Below are 21,359 nucleotides of genomic sequence, written 5' to 3'. Positions count from 1 at the left end.
TGGCGGTGTTGGTAATTGCACCTTTTTCTTTCAGTCCTGCCCTGATCTGTCGGTTTCATTTTGGATCAATAATATCTCTGAACTGTGTATTGTATTGTACATTGTATTGCAACCAAATTGCCAGAATAAATGTTGAGAATGTCCTGCAAACCACAGATATGTTGAATCTTTACATTTGTTTATGTTGCAGCTTTCTTTAGGTCTAGTTTCCTATTATATGTTTTGACAACGCTGTGCTCATGGTATGGTTCGATTTAGGTACGAAAAAACACTTGGTTTAAAATACCTGCTGTGGTCTGGAGATGACCGAGGTCTCGTCAAAAATATCATTTTTTTTGTTGCCTGGAAATTGTCCCAAGGTTGCTGTGGTCCCTTGTCAAAAATATCCATTGATTTCACACAAATGTTAAAACCCAGTCTCTAACTGTGGTCAAAGGATTGCAGCCTTCTCGCTAACTTAAATCCACCACCTTTCTCCTCCATCTCCGTATATGAAAGTCAGGTCATAAACATGTGAACGTGATATAGCATGTATTGTAGAAATGTCAATATAGCTTACGATGCGTACAAATCTGAACGTATTAGTGGTTTGTTCCACTGGCAAGGGCCCTCTAGTGGTCGGCAGAGGAATCCTGGAAATGTTTTTTGAAAATTAAATGAGATCATTTAAAAACACACAGTATAATACATTCAACATACTGCAGAATTTCAAACTCAAATACTTAAACTAAAATGTAATCAAAAATAAGTTTTGTCTTTCTTATTTTGCCATATATCATCCATAATTAGTCACCAGCTAAACTCAAATTGTTATGTTAAGATAGCAAGCAGGGGTAAAATAATAGGTCCAACAGCACAACAAACATGGCTTCAAATGGTTACTATCAGGGAGAGAACTTAAAATTGCAGTTAACAACAGTGAATTTAAATTTAAAAAGTTTGAGAAACACAGTCTGAGAATAATCAACAAAGAACAAACAACAAATAGATTAAACAAGATTAATTAGGAAAGTCCCAAAAGAGTTTTAAGGGTTGAGAGTCCACAACTGAAGCTGTAATCAAAAGTGCAACACTGAGTGACGTAAAGCTCCGCAGTGATGATGCAGAGAGTTGAGGCTCCAGCAGGATCATGGGTAGTGAGAGCTGAGCTCTCAGCTGGCTCGGCCTTGGACTTGGCAACAGATGGTCTCCCTCTCAGTCAGGCGTCAGCTGTTCACATGAACACAGGTCAGACTCGACTCACCCAGAGCTCACAGAGGGAGCCACACAGTCACACAGACTCTTGACAGCTCGCTTGCTGGAATTTGACAAACTACAACTGAAGATACTTTTTGTTTTTGCTGCCCAAGCTCACTTTTGAAAAATGCCTAACTCCAGGTAGGACACAGCGATATTATTCCTTTCTTTCATGCTTTCATTTGTCAGAGATGTACATAGGGAAATCTTTTATCTTGTAGATGCTGATATAGCCACTTATTGCAGAAGTTGAAGTTCAAGAAATAACATTTTTCATGAAGTGGGATTTCACAAAAACATATCAAACTAATAAAAAGTGAGTTACTCCAGCAGCCTTTCATCCTCTACGGAGCTTTAACTTTTATTTTACCAGGGTCCTGTTAGAAAGTGTAAGTGTTTCTGTGTTTCACACTCACGTTTACGAGACGACTTGAGCAGACAGGAGGATCATTCACCTGCCAAAGCTCCTCTAATTCCATTTGCTGACTGCAGGATCGGCCTGAACAGCTTATAAGGTCCTCACAGTAATACGCACTGTTGTTAGACAGCTGTACTCTGAGCCAACATATGACGAGCATGTAAACACGATTCATGTGTTTGAGGTGGATTTTCAGTCTCCTTGAGTTAAAAGAATAAACTATTTATATTGATTTATTTCATTTTATAAGAGATTCAAAGCTTTTTACCAGTGGTGGAATGTAACTAAGTACTTTAATTATGTATTTGTACTGAACAATAGAATACTTTACTGAGGAACCTCCATTTTCTGCCACGTTGTACTTCTCACCCACAACAATTCAGAGGCAAATATTCCACTTTGGACTTTAGTTACAAGTTATTTTTTAGATTCAGATCAATAATTCAACATCATACTGACAAATAAATGATGATTTGTTATTATAGGTTAAAATAGAGACAAGCTACCCAGCAGTATATGAAGTAATTAGAATTACCTCCTCCTTTACCAGCTGTAACGATTCAGCAATAATCCCAATCTAATAATAATTATTCTGGGCCTTTCTGCACAATGAGTACTTATATTTTTGGTACTTTAACTATATTTTGATGCAAATACTTTTGTACAGAAAAATTAAATGCAGGACTTTCTACACTGTGGTAGTGATACTTTTACTGAAGTAAAAGATCTGCGTACTTCTTCCACCTCTTTACTGTTTTTAGAATATCTTGTGTTCTTGTTGAGCTGTTTGTTTTTGTTGTGTCGTTCAGTAAACAGAGTACCCAAACACATGCTGGGAACAATAAGCCTGTATGACGATGGCACTGAGCCACCAGGCCATTTCCTCATCTGCATCCTGTTCTTGAACAAAAGAACAAGGAAGGAGGGATGTTAAACTCAGAGGGGATCCCCTTTTTCCTTCTCTGGTTCCTGAACAGAAAATGTGCACATGAGAAAGAGGGAAAGGGCCACATCCTCACATATATCCACTTAAATAACAACAATCTGACAGCATAATGACGTTTCAAATGGAGTAGAAGTTTGCTATTGAAGAGATTACCTCCCACGCTTGATTAATAACTCTCGGGATAGCAGCCAGGAAAAGATGTTGCCATGAAAGCTGAAAACACTCTCCTCTTTTTGCAGGTGCAAAACAGGAAACAGTTTAGCACAAGTTCTTCGCTCAGGAGCTTCCTCTTTGCCTGGACGCCACATGCATGGCCCTACAGTTTCCCCTCTTCTATGAACGAAGCGGATTCACATCCAGACCAGCTGCACGACAATAGAAGTAATAATCCTCCAAGATGGCAGTTACCTCACTCTATGTAACTGAGGAAACAGGAGCTGGCTTAGCTGAGGTGGACATGTGCACGCTTGAGATTAATATCAAGTATGAACTCATCCCATCTATTGTCTGCTCCGTGTGCTTCTTATTCGGTCTCATCTACTGCTTTTTCGGTACGTATGACTCACACCAGAACTGATATGACCTGTGAATGTACACAAAATATAGAGGTGAAGACGTCAGTTTGTGTTCTTACACTATAAATGTTTAATTAGCTCACCTGATGGCTTAAACCCACAGAGGCAGGTGTCTGGAAGCTGCCAGGGGTTTAGGGTGGATGAGCACAAAAGCTGTGGGAGGGCAGATGGGTAGTCCTGCGTCTGAATTTGACACAGGCAGCATTAATGAAGAGCCACCTGTTGCGCTGTCTGACATCTCAGTTGTTTCAAGGACGGACGTTCAAGTGAGATCTAGAGCTGCATGTTGAGGAACATTTACCCCAAAAAGAGCTCAACATTTTCTGTCTGCCTCTGAGTTCACTGAGAAAATATTTGGACACAATTCCAACAAACACAAACTGTGCGTGGGTTAGGGGGAAACGTGTCCTATGGACCTAAAACGTGACTTTATGTAAACACACAAGCTGCCAAAGTCTGTGCTCCCAGCAACTCTCACACAGTGTTAGCATTACCATCGCCTGTAAGGAATTTTATGAAAGTAAATTATTAATCAGTGGAAGAGAAACAGAGGTTTGCAGACCGAGTCATGTTTTCCTGTGTAATTTTCTATCGTGACCGAAAAGATGACGAGAGAGTGAGCTCTGAGCTGATGTTTCACATAAAACATTTTAATGACAGATGTTGGAGCTGGACGGGAAAAGTGGAACAAATTCACTTATGAGCTATATTCCAGAATTTTGTGACCCATCAACTTCTGCAGGCTCTGTTAAAGATTCAAGTCCAGTGAAACCAGTGAAAGTCCCGTGGTGCTCAGCTGTTCCTCAGTGTTTGAGCATGTAGGACAGTCAGAATCTACTGTATGACACAAGCTTGCAAGCAAACACAAAACAGGTTGTACTTGCGGAGATGAAACAGAACTTCTAACCTTGTTTTTTTCCACTTTTCAGGATACCGCTGCTTCAAGGCGGTCATGTTCTTCTCTGGCTTCATGTTCAGCTCAGCAGCCGTGCTCCTGTTGTACCACAAGGAGCCTATGTTGGACACCCAGCTGGGGACGGAGACAAAGGCAGGCATCGGCCTGGGCGTGGGAGTGCTCTGTGGGCTGATGACCATGCTGGTGTCCACTATGGGACTCCTCCTGAGCGGCCTCCAGCTGGGGAGCCTGCTCTGCCTCGCCATCCTGGTGGTTATTGGACAGTTTCACAGCCTTACTCCAGTGTGGGTGCCTCTCAGTGCCGTCATAGCTGCCAGCATCGTCTCTGCTGTCTTCACACTTCAGTGGCAGAAACTGTTCACCATCATCTACACATCTGTGTTCGGAGCAACCACTGTGATGCTGTGTGTGGATTACCTGCTGGGGACATTTATGCTGCCAGATCAGGTGTATGATATGCTTTGTCAAGCTGCCCCACGTCCACTCTGCTGGTTTAACTGGGCGATCACTGGGATATGGCCGGTTATGAGCCTGATAGGTGTGCTGGTGCAGTGGAGGTTTACTGCCAGAGGATTCTCACACAGAGAAGGTGAATTTTTAATTCAGTCTACTGATGCATTCAAACTCAATCTGTGTTCATGTTAAATACGCCCCCCTGAGCTCAAAACCTCCTTCTGTGATGGTATATACTCATTATTTCCTGTATTTTTTTCCCCCCTTGGGGCTTCAGCACACACAAAACATAAGAAACATGCCAAGAAGCACAGATACAGAGAGCCGAGGAGAAGACCTCAATCACACCGTCGACGCAGGCCTCCGCCACTGAAACGCTACGCTGGGGACGTCCTGGCACCGGTCAGTACCTGAGATTATGATATAGTTTTAATCCAGCGTGAGATTTTGACACTTTAAAGGGTAACACCACCAATTTAACACATTAAAGTCTGTTTACAGGTCTTCAGGAGTTCTACTGCATATGTGGAAAAAGTAGCATTAAGACTTTTGTGGCTCCAGAGGAAGCTGCATGTAATCTCATAAATTTCCTCCAGTGATGTCACTCAGTGGTTAAGTTGCATTGTGGGTAATGTAGGCACTGGGTTTGAAAAGGGAGAAGAATGTGTGGAATAAAAAGGCAGATATCTCTGGTTCTGCTGGATCGAGTTTGATCGTTTGTTTTTTAATTGTCCATAATGAGTTCAGCAGTGTTAAAAGGCAGTGATTAAATGTATGTAAGTACACTTACTCAAGTACTGTACTTAGTACAATTTTGAGGTACTTGTACTTCATTTGAGGATTTCCATTTTCTTTATACTTCCACCCCACTACATTTTGGAGGCAGTATACAGTATATACATACATGTAAATATATGTATGATTTACTATTACTTTTACCTTTGATACTTAAGTACATTTAATATTAGATACTTAAAATGTTTAATCAACTACTATTTGTATTGGGTGACTTTCATAATAACTTTTCTTTTACTCAAGTAAGACTTTTGGGTACTTTTTACTACACTGGTTATAGTAGTTCAATGCTGATGCCTACATTACCCACAATGCAACTTATCCACTGAGTGACATCACTGGAGAAATTTTATAGGCTTCACACTACTTTTTCACATGTGCAGTAGTACTCCCCAAGACCTGTAAACACACTGTATTATGTCAATTTAGTGGAGTTACCGTTTAATGTTTAAAGGGTAACATCGTGTATCGCCTCACCATGTATGATTTTTCAGATTGATAGTCAGTGCCATAACAATGTGTCTTCATCCTGTTTTCCTCTCAGAGTTATCTGCAGAGCCTTAAGGAGCGCCAGATGGGAACAGGCTCGTCGACCAGCAGCGTCAGCACCATCACACACACTCTAATTGACTTTGACTTTGAGACGGGCTCCATGGTGCCTCTGACTGCTGCCTCCCCTGTCTTTACAGTTTGAAGGGAACACACGGCATCCAATATCTGCTATACTGATAATTAAGCATTCCTTTGAAATGTTTTCTTCCACGGAAACAACTCAACCATCTCAACTGCTAGCGTGAAACCGCTTTAACCGACTGTGTCAGATAATCATCAGCATGCACACAGTGTGATTTGAAATGCTTGGAGATCATTCTCTGAAAGATGACAGCACAGAATAACTCAACGTACACAGTCATCAGACTGACAATCATCACATCCTTTGAAGAGTTTATCTCACAGGCGCTTTGTGCTTCAGAAGAGCTATTTTGTTTCACTCGACATTTATTCTCCAAATACTTTGAACAATGTGTCTAGATCAGTTTGGGTTGTAATTCTTTTGAGGTTCAAGTATAGCAGTTATAAACAATGAATTCATACCAACATGTGCAATTAGATTATGGATATACAGCAGAAAAATGGGAAATGTTGGACAATGAAACAATAAACCACTGATTTAACAGTCATAACATGTTGATACAGTGCAGTGTTTTTTGAGTATTGTCTTATATTAAAGTCTTTTAAATGATGAGTTCACCCCCAAAAATTTGAATTCAGTCCTTATCTACTCACCCGCATGCTGATGGGAAAGTTTCCTCACAGTAAGATACAAACATCCTTATAAGGCCATATGCTACATGCTGCTGTTTAAGTTGGACGAAAGTCAAAAGGGCCCGTCGTTCATTGATTTATTTGTTTTGATTTGATTATTTGAAAATAACTGTAAATCAGCCAGAGTTAGCCAAATGTTCATCTGTTGTCCCGGCCTTGCAGTTGAAAGTGAACCCTTAAAATAAGAAAAAAAAACATATATCATCTAAAACAGTTGATATAGACAACATAATAAATATGTACAAAATAGTACAGTACACATTTACCAATACATATTCCAGCAATATATTACATGCCAGTTATCTACCATCCATACTAAATACGTAAGTCTAAAACAACACATGCAGAGAAAGAAAATAAAAGAAGACTTATCAAGTAAAAGAAGATGGCAGCAGAGACAACAACTAGCATCCTCCCTCATTGGATAAACATGTTTTTATTAACAAATCCCACGTCAAGATTTTGCTATTTAAAGGTACACTATGTAAAGATTTTCATTTAAGACATTCAAAAATTAACATCAGCAGAATATGAAGAAGTTATGACATTATGTCAAAGACATCTTTGTATTGAGATATCTACTAAAGTTAGCACACTAACCGACTAGCCCCGGCCTGTCCTGTCACTTAATATCACTCTGAGCTCCCAGTCTGGAGCACTAGCTGCACGGCTAACTGAGCTAACTAGTGAATGACGGCTACAATTAGCAGCAGTGAGCAGTAACTGTGGTTAAATGCTGCCAATTCTTATATATTGCACCTTTGAGATCTGACAGCTGTGAAACCCTTCAAGAATATGTCCCAATAAAAATGAAAAGACATGATTGTTCGAGCAGGTCCAACAAAACCAACAGAAGAATGAGGCAATCAAATACAGTGTGTACACCAGAGGAGGTCTAATTTCCCAAAATGAAAGTGAAAGCACATCACAGGTGTACAATAGGCTGTTTTTTATGGAAGACATTTTAGACATGTAACAGAAGGAAAAGCACAGGTAAACAGTCAGAACGTCTGCAGAGAAAAAAGCCTGTCGTTTGAATACAGTTCATGCAGTTGTGACGTGAATAACAACATTCAATCTTACAGAATCACACACCACAAAGTTTGTCTTATCACAGCGCGTTTATGTTAAAAGCTACTTTTTAAGTAATTATTGTATTGACACAAAAAAACAACACATCATGCAAATATTTATTCTGTTGACTCCACAAAATAATAATGCTTAATAACTCACATATGAGATTTGTACATGATTTGAACATGGTTTAGTTAGGATCCAAATAAATAAGCATCTCTCACTGTTATTATACTGATTCACTGCAGGATCTGGTTTGTGCTGAGTCCCTGGTGGCCTCTGCTGGCTCAGTCGTCACAGTGCATCCAGTGATTGGCCGTGCTCAGAGGATAGGCCTTCTCCACTGCTTGGTGCTGCTGGTTTACACGCCAGTACTGAGTGCCTTTAAAGAAGTATATATGACCGTTTGTCCACATCAGTGCTGCATCAGTACTACTGGGTAACCCGTCAATGAGTTTTTCAGTCGGTTTGGGATATGAACTGAAGTCTGTCGGGCCAATTTCATCCCACTGCCAGTATCCAGAGCCCTAAAAAACAAAGAGTAGATTATTTACTGGAAAATGAAAAAAGATATTCAACAAAAATGTGCAAGCAGATATGATATTTTGTGCTTACTTTGAAAAAGATAAGCTTTTTGTTCTTGCTGAAGTACAGAGCTGAATCAATGTTAGCAGGGAGATTGTTCAAGCGCCTGGGGAAGCCATGGTCAAGTTTGAAGTTTGTGTATCTCCATACTTTGTCGTCTGTGAAAGAAAATATAAAGAAGGATAAAATGTTAAATTCCTGCCAGCACTGTGCATCATATCCTCGTGAGAATTTTACAACTATGAAATGAATCCACCTTTCAGAAAGTAGGACTTGCCAGTCCGCTGAGAGTGAACAGCTGCATTGAGGCTCCCTGGCAGCTCCCTCCATAGTAATGAGATCGGGACGGGTGTGTTGTAGCCATTACTGGACACCGTCCACACGTACTGGCCACTGAACACATACGTCCTACGGTCCAAAGGACCTGCAGAGACACAATGCAGAGGGGAAACATGGCTCTATGTAGATACATCTTTACTCATGTTTTATTTGAGTGACAGCATCAGAGTCTTTTTACCCAACATTACTGCATCCGGAGTGGCCTTGCAAGGATCTGGAGCAGCTCCTCCTGGGTTCCTGGATGGAGTTCCTGGGTTCCTGGGTGGAGTCGCTGGCTTTCCTGAAAAGGAAAAAAACTGCACATTCAGCTAAAAATACATATTGTTCTAATGTTTGATGACGTTTGAACTGCTAATCTTATCCATATGCTTTCGAAACTCATGTATCACGAGAGTTGTAAATAGTAAAAGTACTCCAGTAAAAGTAAAGATATTGTGTGAAAATATTACTTTGGTAAAAGTGAAAGTCATTACCATATAAAGCCTGGATCCCTCGGATGTCATCTGCATGCAGCTTGAAGTCAGAGCGGTATCCGTTGTACACGGGTCCCATCAGTGCGCTGTAGTGCTGTGAGTGGCCAAGGCCGAGAGCATGGCCAATCTCATGGGCCGCAACAATCCTCAGGTTGGAGCCGGAGGATTGCCCTTCTGTCCACATTTCATCCAAGTCGAAGTGCACGATGCCTGATTCAGGGGCATCAGCGTGGGCTAAAACATGACCTGAAGATAAAGCCAGAACTCTTATCAAACACTTGTTTTGATCTGACATTGTTTCAAGTGTCAGCTTAAACCAAAACATGGCGCATGGTTCTTGTGCCTAAACCTAACCAGAACATTAGCACAGCGTTGCTACAACCTAAAATAGAAAAGTGGACCTGTTGCAAGATAATGAAATGTAAAGTTGTAACATATCCATCACTTGCAGAAACATTGCCAACATTTATTCTGGCGATTGGATTGCAGCTTTCATCAAAAGTCATTCAGTAAAGTCACATTTTTAAAAGTTAAAATCGTTTTTGGTGTTCCCACCTCGCCCATCAAAAGGCACTGGACACGTCCTGTCTTTTCTGTGAAAGGAGATCTTGATGTCTGCTCTTCCCCGCTGAAGCTCGGTGAACCTCAAAGGTGACACGTCGCTCCAGTACTTAAATGCACTCTGAATGGCCGAACGGGTCTTTCCCAGACCCAAGTCAGGGGTGTAGTTATAGATGCGGTACGTCAGCATCTTCTTGCGCCAGTAGCCTGTTAAATTAAGAAACATTTAGGTGAATTTAGACTGAAGTGACAATCAGAATATATCGCATGAATGAAGTCACCCACCCATGACTCGATATTTGAGGAATTTGTCATTAAACGGGTCTTCTACGCCACACCGAGGTTTGTTCATCATCGCCAGAGTGGCTGAATCTAGTTTTCCTGATATTTGCAGGTTTGTTGCTTTCTGAAAAATTCTGACAAACAAACGAAAGACAATATGTCATGATATTTTTGCTTTTTCAAACAACACGCACACTTAGGGTCATGGTAAAAACAGAGAGAAACATGTTAAGCTAACTTTTTAATTGCTAAAATTTGTGAGATTTGGTCACCTTAGGCCTTCAGCTATCTCCTCCGGTTGATGGTTTTGGCCTTTACTGTCCAGTGGGATGTGGAGATAGCCATACTTCTTTAAATACGCCTGAAGAAACAGCACTCATTTTAATAGTGGTGGAGGAAGTACACAGTCATTTACTTAAAGGAGAAGTTCACCCCAAATTCAGTCATTGAAAGTAGGGTGAAGTTTCGTAGTCCACAAAACATTTCTGGAGCTTCACAGCAAGACAAAGTTGCTTGCACCCCATCTGAAGAGGTTGAACAAATTCAACTGCAAGTCAAGGGTGTAAATAACGTGTAAATAATGAATTTGGGATCTTGGGCTTCCTGGAGACTTGAATTACGCCAGATGAGCCGTATGAAGTCCCCATTTAGTTCAGTTGTTTAGGAGAATGCTGCAAATGCAAATGTTTTGACTTTCCATCCCTGTTGGGGCGAGAAGATGATGACTGAATTTAAATTTTTGGGTGAACGTATCCTTTAAGTCAAAGTACCAATACAACACTATTAAAAATACACAAAGTCATTCATTAATCATTTACCAATGAGTAAAAGTACTTTTATATTTAGTATTATCAACAAAACACGTACTTACAGGATAAAAGTAAAAGTACTCATTATTCAAAGGGACTCCTGTCATTATAATGAATACTTAAATTTTTGCACTCCAACATTAAAACTGGTTGAAGACTCAACATTATGGGTATTGTTTTAGTTCTGCTTCCAAGAAATACTTCAGAATTCAGAGTTTTCATTTCTGCAGTTCTGCAGGATTAACTTCTCAGCATCTCCACATTTCTGCATTTTCTTACCACAGCCTCTGTAAATTCCTCGCTGCTCTGGGCGACAGTTGAAGCTGTTGTCAGAAAAACAAGGAGCATCAGTAACTCCAGCCTGTGCTCCATTTTTCTGTTTGGGTTGTTTTCCATCACTCTGGAAAATTAAAATGTTCCCAACTTGATCCAACACAGCAAGTTGACCTTTTTCAACCAATAATCAAGTTCTGGATCTTTCTAAGCAACGCTGAAGACTGGAGCTCCCCCATCTACATCCATCCTCTGTGCTTTAGTCCTTGTTGGTTCCCTGTGTCTTCAGTTTTTATACCATCAAGTGTCTGTTCGAGAACTGCCTCAAAGCCACATAATAAACCTTTGTGGAGGACAGAAGACAAAACATATTTCAGACAGCATGATCCCGCCTTACACCATCATTCAGAACAATTTGTCTTCAAGTGTTTAAGAATAACTTCCAAGTAAACGTTGTTTACGTCAAAGGAAGCAAATAAATTCAATATTAACTCTGTAAAATCAAACTGACTCTGGAAATCATCTGCCCACCATCAAATAAAGGTGCTGGCTTTAAAAACGTTGTGTCACTGTGGTGAGAAGAAGCCTACTCTCTTGATATTTAATTAAGCCGAACACACTGAAGATTTTTCCAGACAAGGTTAATGAAGGTGTGACGATGTACCAGACATACAGCTGGTGATGCTCATTCATGATTTATACACTGTATGTGAAAAAATATTATAACATTCTTTCACTTCAGACTTACAGCTCCACGAAGAAAACAACTAACCACACTTCCTCCACAAGACAACAGCTAATTACACTGTTCACAATGTAGGAGCTCATTCAAGCACAAAACAATGACGCCCCCATGTAACCATTGCTGCAAATCGTCCCCTGAATAGAGACAGAGAACGCCTCCTTTTCTGCTGCAACACTGGAATAAAGCTCGTAAAAAAAAAAAATGAGCGGACAGATTGGAAACAGACTCGGCACATACATGTCTTAAACAACTGGAGTTAATACATTTAACCACGGGTTCAGTTTTAATGGCAAGACACCAGACAGTCCCTGATCATCTTTTATCTGTGAGCTAAAATGGGCATTTCTGCCTCTCAGGCGTAGCAAAAAAAATCCTTCCTCCTTTGCCAACTTAAACTTAAAAACTGATTGTGACGGACTGGTTGCTGGAGCAGAACAAAACCTGAGGCTGTTAACCAACACTTTTACACAATGACACGCTCTATAAACCATCTATTAGGTAACTGTTTATTGTGAAGTTGCAACTGATGTTTATAATACTTTTTAAATGGTTAATAAATACTGTGCAGCTCATCCATCTAACATTATTTAGGTGCTCACAATAAAGTTGCAGCTGATGTTTTATAAATAATAAATGGTTTGTAAAGCATTTCATTGTTTGTTTACAGTTAAATAACTGTAAATTACACCGTTTAGTAGTTTAATTAACTATAAATTTACCATTTATTTAATGATGGTTATTATAAAGTGTTGCCTTTAGATAAAGCATTCGATAAAAAAAAAAATATCAGTACTAAAATGCACTTGATTTATTTAACGTGCTGTTGATGTAAACTATTCACCCACAGTACAATGCACAAAGAAACGGGAGGTTGTTCGGATGTAAATTCAAATACATTGCAGATGGTGGTGAGCCAGAACCAGACAGATTTTTAGGAAATAAAAAAAAGCTTTTATTTGTGACAATAGCTGTGGCATTTTAATGATATCAGACAATGCACATATTGTTAAATGTCCTGCTATACATAAAAGTAATCAGGACATAAAATTTGAGTTTAAAGCTGTAGTGTGGAGCTTTTGTCTCCCCCTTGTGGCAGTTGTAGCAACTCCCCTCTTCAGTTTGGGAATTTTGACGAAAACGCAGCTGCAGGTGAGTCAGTGCAGACTGGAGAGTCTCGACGCCTCTTAAAAACTCTGGCATGCTGCAAAGTACAGAGAAATTATCTGGATGGTATAGGCGGTATAGGCTCATTTGGCTTCAATCCAAAAGATTTTCATTTCAAGTTTCAATATTCCAGCTTTAAGGGGAACAAAAGTTCACTGTACTCATCAGAAAGTACAGTTTTAAAAACTCTGAATGTCTGCTGCAGCTCTTTCCAAAGTCTGAAAAGAAAACCCCACATGATGTCATTAGATAAGTATTTCTGGAGCTTCACCCCCACCAGGGACTAAAAATCTGGATGTCTCGAGCTCGAATTTTTCTTGTTATTTAACTCTCTCGTTTGCAAGTCCCCCAACTTCATCAAACTACAAGACTAAAGCCTTGTTTAGACTGCAGGGATATCTGCAGATCTTTAAGACAGACTGGCATTTCTTTTTGCTTCCAGACGTCATCAACCTATTTGAGGTGCTGTGAAGACGTAGGCGTCAGTAACTAAATATGCTGGTAACGCAGCATTCCAACACGGATGCATGAGAAAATTGGCGATCCATCATCTTGCTTTCCAAACAATCATGTTGTCAAGTCGCAAAGTAAACTATTTATTTCGTAACTGTTCACAGACTGTGATTCTAGATTTGACGTTGTTGTTATGTGTCACGTTGACAGTTTTTGCAAAGGTCAAACCGCCTCCAAATGTGGTTTGGCGGTGGTTTAGTTTTGTTTTTTTGCCATCCAGACTTCCTAAAATGGATCTGGATATGCCAAAAAAGGATTTGGGCTAGCAGTCTAAACAAGAAATGCCCTTTATTCCAGAATCTCAAGGATACATCTTGCTTATTCTGTATTTTTTGTATCTCTTATCCGACTAAAACATAAATCTTTCATCAACAGATCGTAAATGTTTAGTGTCATTTTTTAAGGAAGGCTCAGTAATTCCCTAAAACAGCTGGACACTGTAGTTTTTGAGCAAATGTCACTCAAACACGAGTTACAGGACTATTTTCAGATGCGGATCAATACACATTTGATGCTGTATTGGGTATTTACAGCAGCAGAAGGGTACATGTGGGATCAACTTAAAGTAACTACAGTGTCCATGTTCATCATAACAAAGGAACATGTCATCCAGTGCAACTGTGAGGCTCACTAATGTGTTTTTTTAATCATTTTTGGACAACAATAGAGCTCTATGGCACAGAGGAACATGATAGATCAGGTTTTAGCTACACAGATAAACCTGTTGATAGGATCAGCTGTTCGCTGGTTCATGGGATTTGTTGACAATTAGAAAAATATACAATAAACCTTTAAATGTAGAACTTGTTTCCAAAATATCCAATGACACCAAACATATCTTGCCTTCCAAAATAAAGTTATTTAGGTTACTCAGAGATATTGTTCACTCTACTTCTAAAAAGCAATATGAGAAAAACATTTTACGCATCATGTGGTTTTTAATTAATGCAATGACTGCAGACAGTGCCTCAACAGAAGTGTGACTTAAAGAAACCATCCAATCATTGACAAATACGTTACTTCTTAAAGCAGACAGGTCGACAAACTGTATTCTCTATAACCCTTACATACTGTTTAGGTAAAAACATTTAAAACTTTATATTTTTGGAAAGGTGCTACAAATTTGTGTATGTCGAAGCTGTTTGGGTTAATGTTGGCGGTATGCATTGAAATGGATTTTAAGATCCACCAGTGTGGTTCAAATCAGGGAAAAGGTGAATCTTGAAGCTGTGAAACTGTACAGGTGTGTGTACATGTTTCAAGCTCGAGGGGAACCTCGACACTGTCATGAGAACTGCCTGCGTTCCCACCGAGAACAGGCCCCTGCTGGTCTTTGAAGTGTCGCCAGGGAATCTTGAAACAGTGACGTTGTAAAACAGCACAGGGAATGATCACATAAGGTGCATGTAAGAAACATCGGCTGCCTCAAAACTGCCACAAGATCTGCACCTGCGAGCACAGCACCTGCAATTAGGCCTGTCACATGATAACGTTGTGATTTATCTTATATATCTTATTATACATACTGTATGTTTTTTTTTTTTTTTTATTATTTTACATTTTTTTATTTAATTGGGATATCTTCGTATTTGCTTTAAATTTCAATGTCTGAATATTCTTAAGAATCAAAAGTTCATTGTTCTTTGAAAGGCTGTACTTGCATTATTATGCTATTATATCATAATTTTCATAAATGGTTTGAGAGGCGCAGTATTTCAGAATTGGCCACCTGTCGAATCCATACTCGAAACATTCATACGGGCGACTGTGGCTCAGGGGTAGAGCCAGCATCTTGTTATCGGAAGGTTGCTGGTTCGATTCCCCTGGTCTGCATGTCAAAGGGCAAGATACTGAACCCCAAACTGATGTGCTGGTTGCCACCTTGTGTATGAATGTATGTATGAATTACTGTAAGTCGCTTTGGACAACAAACGTCTGCTAAAATGTAATGTAAACAAACAGGGGGCTATCACTAGAGTTACCGCAAACTGTTAGCTAGTTAGCTCAGTTAGCCATGCAGCTAGTGGTCTGGACTGGGAGCTTGAAGCACGAGCAAAGGGTATGTGTTTATACCACTAGCAAAAGAGGCTTGGACCAGGACGGGCTGAGGTTAGCTGGTTAGCATGCTAACTTCAGTAGATATGTGTTTGATATGTATAGACACTTGTTATGATGGGCAGAATATGAACAGTACGTAAGGGTTAACAGGAAAAATGTCTTTCATTTAATGTGTAAGTAATACCTGATGGCATGAAAGGTACAAAATGGAACGACAGACACGTTCAAAACAATTCACAATGATGTCTTTTAAAGATATTTATAAATGGGTGGTCTGGCCAATACATGACTATGAGCAGGAGTCTTAACATTATATAGAGATCTAAATCTAAAAACAGGCTCTTCAGTTCTGAAGATGTGACACCTGCCATGTAAACGTCCCGTCATTCTCTGCATGAAAGGCGCCGTGACTGTGTTCACTTTCGAAGTTCATGATGAATATCAAATAGGTACAATATGTTTGATGATAGCTATGATCACAAAGCTGCAAAGGTCCCTCCCTCGTCTTTCAGTATGTAGTTTGTATGTTTAGTCCTTCTACCTCTTCTGCTTTTCTTTATTGCTTCAAGATTCGCTCTCGAGCTGCTGTAACTCATCTTGTAAAGCGTGTGCCCGAGCCAGCTTTTCCAATTGATCCTTTGTCGGCTCCTGTATTTCCCCTGAGTCCACTTTCTGCTGCAAATCCTCAACTTGTCGCAGTTTCTTTTTCAGGTTTTTGATTTTCTTGGCCTTCTCAGCTGCTGCTGACGAATCATCGGGGGATGAGACAGACACCGCCGCTGCTGCCGTCTTGTTTGAAGACTCACCGCCCTCTGAAAGGGACACATTCTCGACAGCATCGCTCACAGAGTCCACATCTGCATCCCCATCCTGGACCGGAAGCTGCTGCTGTTTTCGCTTCTCTTTGCGTTTCATGTTGCGTTTGGCAGACTTTGAAAGACCGGCCGTGTCGCTGTCTCCACAACCGGGGATCTTTTGCTGCTGCTTTGGCGGAGCTTCCTCAGACTGGCTCATGCCGGGTGGCAGGTCTGGTTTGCTCTTGAAAAACTTCACGTACTTGTTTTCGTAGCTAAAACGGCAAGAAACAGAGACACATTTCTTATTAATATCAGGCCCAGTCTTATCAATCGGAGCATCCCTACTTGTTGCAAGCTGCTACTAGTTTCACAATACAATCATGATTTATATGTTCTGTATGAAGCTGTAGGAAAGATGAACTCCACTTACACTGGTACTTCTTCCTGAGGGACATAACCATCCTTCACTCGCCTCGGCTTCCGCCATGTTCCATCAGGTCGCTGAGTGGCAGCAATGTATTTCCCTGAGGAGCAAAATGTACAAAATTTTAGAGGATACTGATGTATTTGTATGAACGAGCTTAAACTAGCTGAACCTTCAATGTATTCTGTCAACTGTTGGCTGGCTTTGACTGTTATTATGACAAAGAAAATAGCTCAGCACTCACTCGAGTCCTCTGGAGGTTTGTCAAAATGGGGCACACGTGACTCTAGTCCTGATATTTTCTATTAACATGGACATTTTATCGTTTCATCTTTGCTGTGCATGCTTATAAATTAATAACTTTTGAATGTTAAATTTAATATTCTTTTTTTTAGGATGACAGTGTAACAGCTGTCACAGAGCTACAAGCCTTTAGACTTTGGCCATTTACATTGTTTATTGATGCGTCCCTGTGAAATAATACGATAAATAAATCAGATAAGCGTGCAAAATAGAAGCTGTGCAGCATCACTGCAACCAAAAAAAAAAACCCAGACATGTTACTGTGTTGAGATGAGGTTTTTCAAGTTTCATTTATATGAGCAAGAAGGGGAATTTCTAGTGAACCTGAAACTAACACTCTCAAATGGGTCGATAGTACCAGCTGTGTGAATACACTGAATCAGAGCTTGTTTCAGATAAAGAGTAACACACACATGACTGATGACATCCGAAGCTTAAATAAAATATCACTGGTGTTTCGCGAGTACTTTATTTGGTTTGACAGTTTACCATTTTGTGGCTAAACTACCTGCTCAACGTTGGTAGGAAATAAAAGAGGAGAGTAATTCAGAGATATAATGATGAACATCAGCAGACAAAACGTAGGGGAAGTATGGGAACAATTCCAACGGGTACCAAGCAATAAGGTAATAAAAGTAGGATTTCTCCAATCACAAACATTGCAACTTAATGAAAAGTCACATTAATATTGACAAAATAGTTTCAGTGGACGCTGTACATTAATAATTCATGTCATTTTAAAATTGTTTCACTGCAGCAAATATATTTGTATGCGCATTTATTGGAGCACTTCTGAACAAAGACCATTATAGAGTTAATAAATACAAGCTTCTTGGACTTTTATTGCACACACGAGACTGAAACTATAAAGTCAGCGAAGTGTTGTAGGTCTTTGGCCTCAGTCTCTACAGGCTGCTATAAGTTTTTAACACCACCAGATGTCACTCTGCATGTTGAGTTTAAAGCACCAAAGCTTTTTTTTTTTATCATGAACAAAAAGAAATCCACAAAGCTTCATGGGGCTTCATCCATCCATCATTAGTTTGACAAGCTGTTCACCAAGTGTGTGAGTGTGTATGTATGTGTGTGTGGTAATTTCCACCCACTTGTTAACACACACAGTCTCACACTCTGAATCATTAGTTATCGAAAGCCCAAAAACCCAGAACACATTCAGGCACAAAGCAAACCGTCGTGGATTAGAGCCGAGAAATATGCTGATATTTTATCATTACTTTAACTCACATAATTTTGATTATTGTAACACATTTACAAAGTAAGGGTGGTACATGTGCAACGATCTATGGTCATATTATAGCATATATACCCGTTAGCTTTCCCTTATATCGTGCTGTATTTTAGACCAGTAGTTGTCACAAGGTAAATGAGATGACGGACGGCCTGTTATTTTCTTGTGAATCCTCGATAATTTTTCCTCTCTACTCCACTACATGTAGTGTTTATAGTCGCTAGTTACTTTGTACACTCCGATCATTCAGTGTTGATAAGCTTTTACTCATGATGTAAAACCAATCAGAGTGTTGTGGGCGAAATATTGAGAGACACTACGGACAGAATGAGCCAAAGCAGTGCGTTTTCAAATAAATCAATTCATCAGGTCATTCAATTTGAAGGATTAAACATTTATTCACGTCCGGTTATTAAATCCACACACGGTTTCTTAATTGGTTTTCCAGACACTATCGCACAGCATGATTGATATCAATACCATAATATTAAATCATATATACTTTGATACAGGATTTCAGTACCATCTGTCACAGCTTGTGAACGAATGACTGATACCTGCATGACTGTCGTAATAACTCACAGTGCTAACTAAAGTTACTGGAGCTTCTCTCCGCCGCCAAATAATCATAAAAGTTCAATGAAAAACACCAATTTTCACACACAACGGTAACTGTAACTGGTGCTGTGAATAAAATGCTGTGATAGTTATTTGTTAGTGTCGTACAGCTCTGTGATACCAGAGTCATCACAACATACGCAATTAAAAGGGCACTGTGTAGTTTTGGAGAATAAATTAAAACTCTGAATTTTAGTATTTACAATATCAATGAGGTAATAATACAAACTCAGAAATATGTTTTTGTCCATAACTAATATATATAAAGGAAAATAAGTTTCCCAGAATGCTGTTTGAAGCTAAAAAGGTGGCAGGGTCCGCCAAATATAAACAAAGTACAACTGTATGAAGTTGTGTTGTCCTTTAAGGTCAGTTTGTTTATTCAGTCATGTAAACAAAGACAGTTTGTTTATTTAGGCATTTAAAAAATCAGTCAATGAAGACCTTTAGCTTCTGGTTGAAATTTTCTTCCCAAAACTACACAATGCCCCTTTATAGCATTAATAGCTAAGGTACGTTAGCAAGCTAATGTGGCAACTGTCAAGTCGTGACAGAAAAAAAAGGACATTTAGTTAATTAAAACAGTGATAAGTTACACAAGCAACGAAGGAGATGTTTCCCTGACAGCAGTATACACACCACACACTATTTTCACGTTGTGAAGTTGTGTTAAAAAGGTGCGATAGCTACAAGCTAACTAGCACCAGTGGAGAGTGTAGCATTAGCCGCTTCAGCTAAGATTAGCACATTAGCTGCAAAAACAAAACATCCGCGTCAACAACGTCGTTTTAACACGTTATTGGTGACAACCAGGACGCTGGATTACAAAAGAAAGACTCGCGTTGATCGTGGCTGTCGTGTGTAACGAAATGATTGTGTTTCTGTGAGACAAAAGGTCTGGCACATGCATTAGCCTTACCGGACTCATCTGTCACATAGGGGGTCGCCATTTTGGTGTAACGTGCTGCTCCGCTCCCCTCGGTTGGTCGGTAACGGTGTCCCCCCCCAAAACGGCCCCGTCGCTCACTTCGATCCCGCACAGCAGCAAACTACAACTTTTTCAACTCGTGCTTCCCTCGAGGTGAGAGCTGTCATGGCAGCATCTGCAGACGGCTAACACGCTGAACACTGCCGCGCGGGACAACTAAAAAGCTTAACACCGACCAGGGAGCTGTGTGTCTGTGTGTGTGTGTGTAACCGGGCGGTGCAAGGCAGCAAACCGTGCGCACCCCGCTCTCCAACTTCGGAAATGACGACGTGGATCTTGGGTTGCCAGGTTTGTGCAGTCAAGCGGTGTTGTATCATTTCAGCTTGTCCATTTAGTCTTTATGGGCAAGTGTTGTTGTCGTTTATTTAAGAAACAAACATTATTAGCGTTTTCAACATATTTTCGGTTACTCGATAGTCTGCTTTTAAGATGCATATGAATAAAAATGCAAAGCAGATATACAATCCAGATGTGCTATCAAAGTGCCAATCTTATGGCCCCGAAACTTTACGGAGGTGCAGTGTTGATCCATTGGAATAACCCTTTAAAAAAAATAAGCTTCCATAAAAACAAATAGATTGTATACAGACTACACTGAAAAGGACAATCACAATACCAGAACTAAGACATTTGATGACCGGACTCTTCAGTGATAACATGTCCATTTCAGGGTATTTTTCAATATCTTTATTATCTTTATCTTTATTTCTGACAGGCTTACCATTACATGTATATGAATCCTACAATCCTCTAATGAAAAAGCCACTATCTGATCGAATATTTTCCTTTATATGAAGCCTCTTTTAAAAAAAAAAGAATCACGTATTGTGTATCTACTGTAGATTTTATGAGTGTTCGTCTTGGTGTCACTCCTTCCACTGTTGGATGCAGGTAGTGGCAGTGATTTGAATACAAGTGGTGGCATTACAGGTGAGACGTGTATATCACCAGAGCAACCGTTAACTGGAAATGCAATTAGCTAGTTAGCTCAGTTAGCCATGCAGCTAGCAGTCTGCAGCTTCTTTGACCTGGATTCTGGTTCCACGGAGAGCAAAAACAAAGTGGGTCCAGGTGGGTTGCCGGGCTATTGCCTCTTTGGGTACTAAGTGGTATTATGAGAAAAAATGGGCCAGGGCTAGCTGGTTACCGTGCTAGCTCCAGTAGATATCTTTACATACTGTTTTTAACAAAAAATTCCCACACATTGCACCTTTAAAGGTGACATCATTGAAGCAAGCCTAGGAGGAGCCACAGAGGAAGGATCCCTCTCCCACGATGGACAGACATGCAATACATGTCCCAGTTCATGTCTGATACAAGTAAACTATATAAGATATATGTGAAGTGAGTTTGGATCCAGGAGGATGACTGAGCAGGCCGAGGCAACGCCAAGTAGTGCCTGAGCCAAATGGACTCAGACTCCACCGTGGTGACCTGGA

General features: G+C 40.0%; 3 protein-coding genes across 3 annotated transcripts; 1 reads left to right on the top strand and 2 right to left on the bottom strand.

Moving 5' to 3' along the window:
- Nucleotides 1–1,197: 1,197 nt before the first annotated feature.
- LOC140999674 (transmembrane protein 198-like) lies at nucleotides 1,198–6,523 on the top strand. The gene is made up of 5 exons (XM_073470193.1): nucleotides 1,198–1,377; nucleotides 2,840–3,151; nucleotides 4,105–4,680; nucleotides 4,822–4,946; nucleotides 5,884–6,523. The coding sequence occupies exons 2-5, from the start codon at nucleotides 2,998–3,000 to the stop codon at nucleotides 6,031–6,033; spliced, it is 1,005 nt and encodes a 334-aa protein (XP_073326294.1). The 5' UTR covers nucleotides 1,198–1,377; nucleotides 2,840–2,997; the 3' UTR covers nucleotides 6,034–6,523.
- Nucleotides 6,524–7,918: 1,395 nt separating this feature from the next.
- Nucleotides 7,919–11,184, bottom strand: LOC141000226 (matrix metalloproteinase-19-like). Its single transcript, XM_073470885.1, has 9 exons — nucleotides 11,068–11,184; nucleotides 10,252–10,340; nucleotides 9,983–10,113; nucleotides 9,692–9,904; nucleotides 9,137–9,382; nucleotides 8,842–8,943; nucleotides 8,581–8,748; nucleotides 8,355–8,482; nucleotides 7,919–8,266 (listed from the first exon to the last, which is right to left on the bottom strand). Exons 1-9 carry the CDS (start codon nucleotides 11,182–11,184, stop codon nucleotides 8,027–8,029), a joined length of 1,434 nt encoding a protein of 477 aa, XP_073326986.1. The 3' UTR covers nucleotides 7,919–8,026.
- Nucleotides 11,185–14,401: 3,217 nt separating this feature from the next.
- pym1 (PYM homolog 1, exon junction complex associated factor) lies at nucleotides 14,402–20,121 on the bottom strand. Its single transcript, XM_073469543.1, has 3 exons — nucleotides 19,852–20,121; nucleotides 16,769–16,862; nucleotides 14,402–16,610 (listed from the first exon to the last, which is right to left on the bottom strand). The coding sequence occupies exons 1-3, from the start codon at nucleotides 19,880–19,882 to the stop codon at nucleotides 16,106–16,108; spliced, it is 630 nt and encodes a 209-aa protein (XP_073325644.1). The 5' UTR covers nucleotides 19,883–20,121; the 3' UTR covers nucleotides 14,402–16,105.
- Nucleotides 20,122–21,359: the final 1,238 nt, after the last annotated feature.

The sequence above is a fragment of the Pagrus major genome, chromosome 7 (genome assembly GCF_040436345.1).
Source record: "Pagrus major chromosome 7, Pma_NU_1.0".
Lineage (NCBI taxonomy): Eukaryota > Metazoa > Chordata > Actinopteri > Spariformes > Sparidae > Pagrus > Pagrus major.
This window is presented reverse-complemented; position numbering and strand designations above follow the sequence as displayed.

Coding starts and splice junctions, on each gene's coding strand:
- LOC141000226 (XM_073470885.1), bottom strand. CDS start 11,184: ATGGAAAACAACCCAAACAGAAAAATGGAGCACAGGCTGGAGTTACTG. Junction 10,114..10,251: donor GAGATAGCTGAAGGCCTAAG/GTGACCAAATCT, acceptor TTTGTTTGTCAG/AATTTTTCAGAAAGCAACAA. Junction 8,267..8,354: donor AAAAGCTTATCTTTTTCAAA/GTAAGCACAAAA, acceptor TTTGTTTTTTAG/GGCTCTGGATACTGGCAGTG.
- pym1 (XM_073469543.1), bottom strand. CDS start 19,882: ATGGCGACCCCCTATGTGACAGATGAGTCCG. Junction 16,863..19,851: donor CTATGTGACAGATGAGTCCG/GTAAGGCTAATG, acceptor TTTGCTCCTCAG/GGAAATACATTGCTGCCACT. Junction 16,611..16,768: donor CCTCAGGAAGAAGTACCAGT/GTAAGTGGAGTT, acceptor TTGCCGTTTTAG/CTACGAAAACAAGTACGTGA.
- LOC140999674 (XM_073470193.1), top strand. CDS start 2,998: ATGGCAGTTACCTCACTCTATGTAACTGAGGAAACAGGAGCTGGCTTA. Junction 3,152..4,104: donor TCTCATCTACTGCTTTTTCG/GTACGTATGACT, acceptor TCCACTTTTCAG/GATACCGCTGCTTCAAGGCG. Junction 4,681..4,821: donor AGGATTCTCACACAGAGAAG/GTGAATTTTTAA, acceptor TTGGGGCTTCAG/CACACACAAAACATAAGAAA.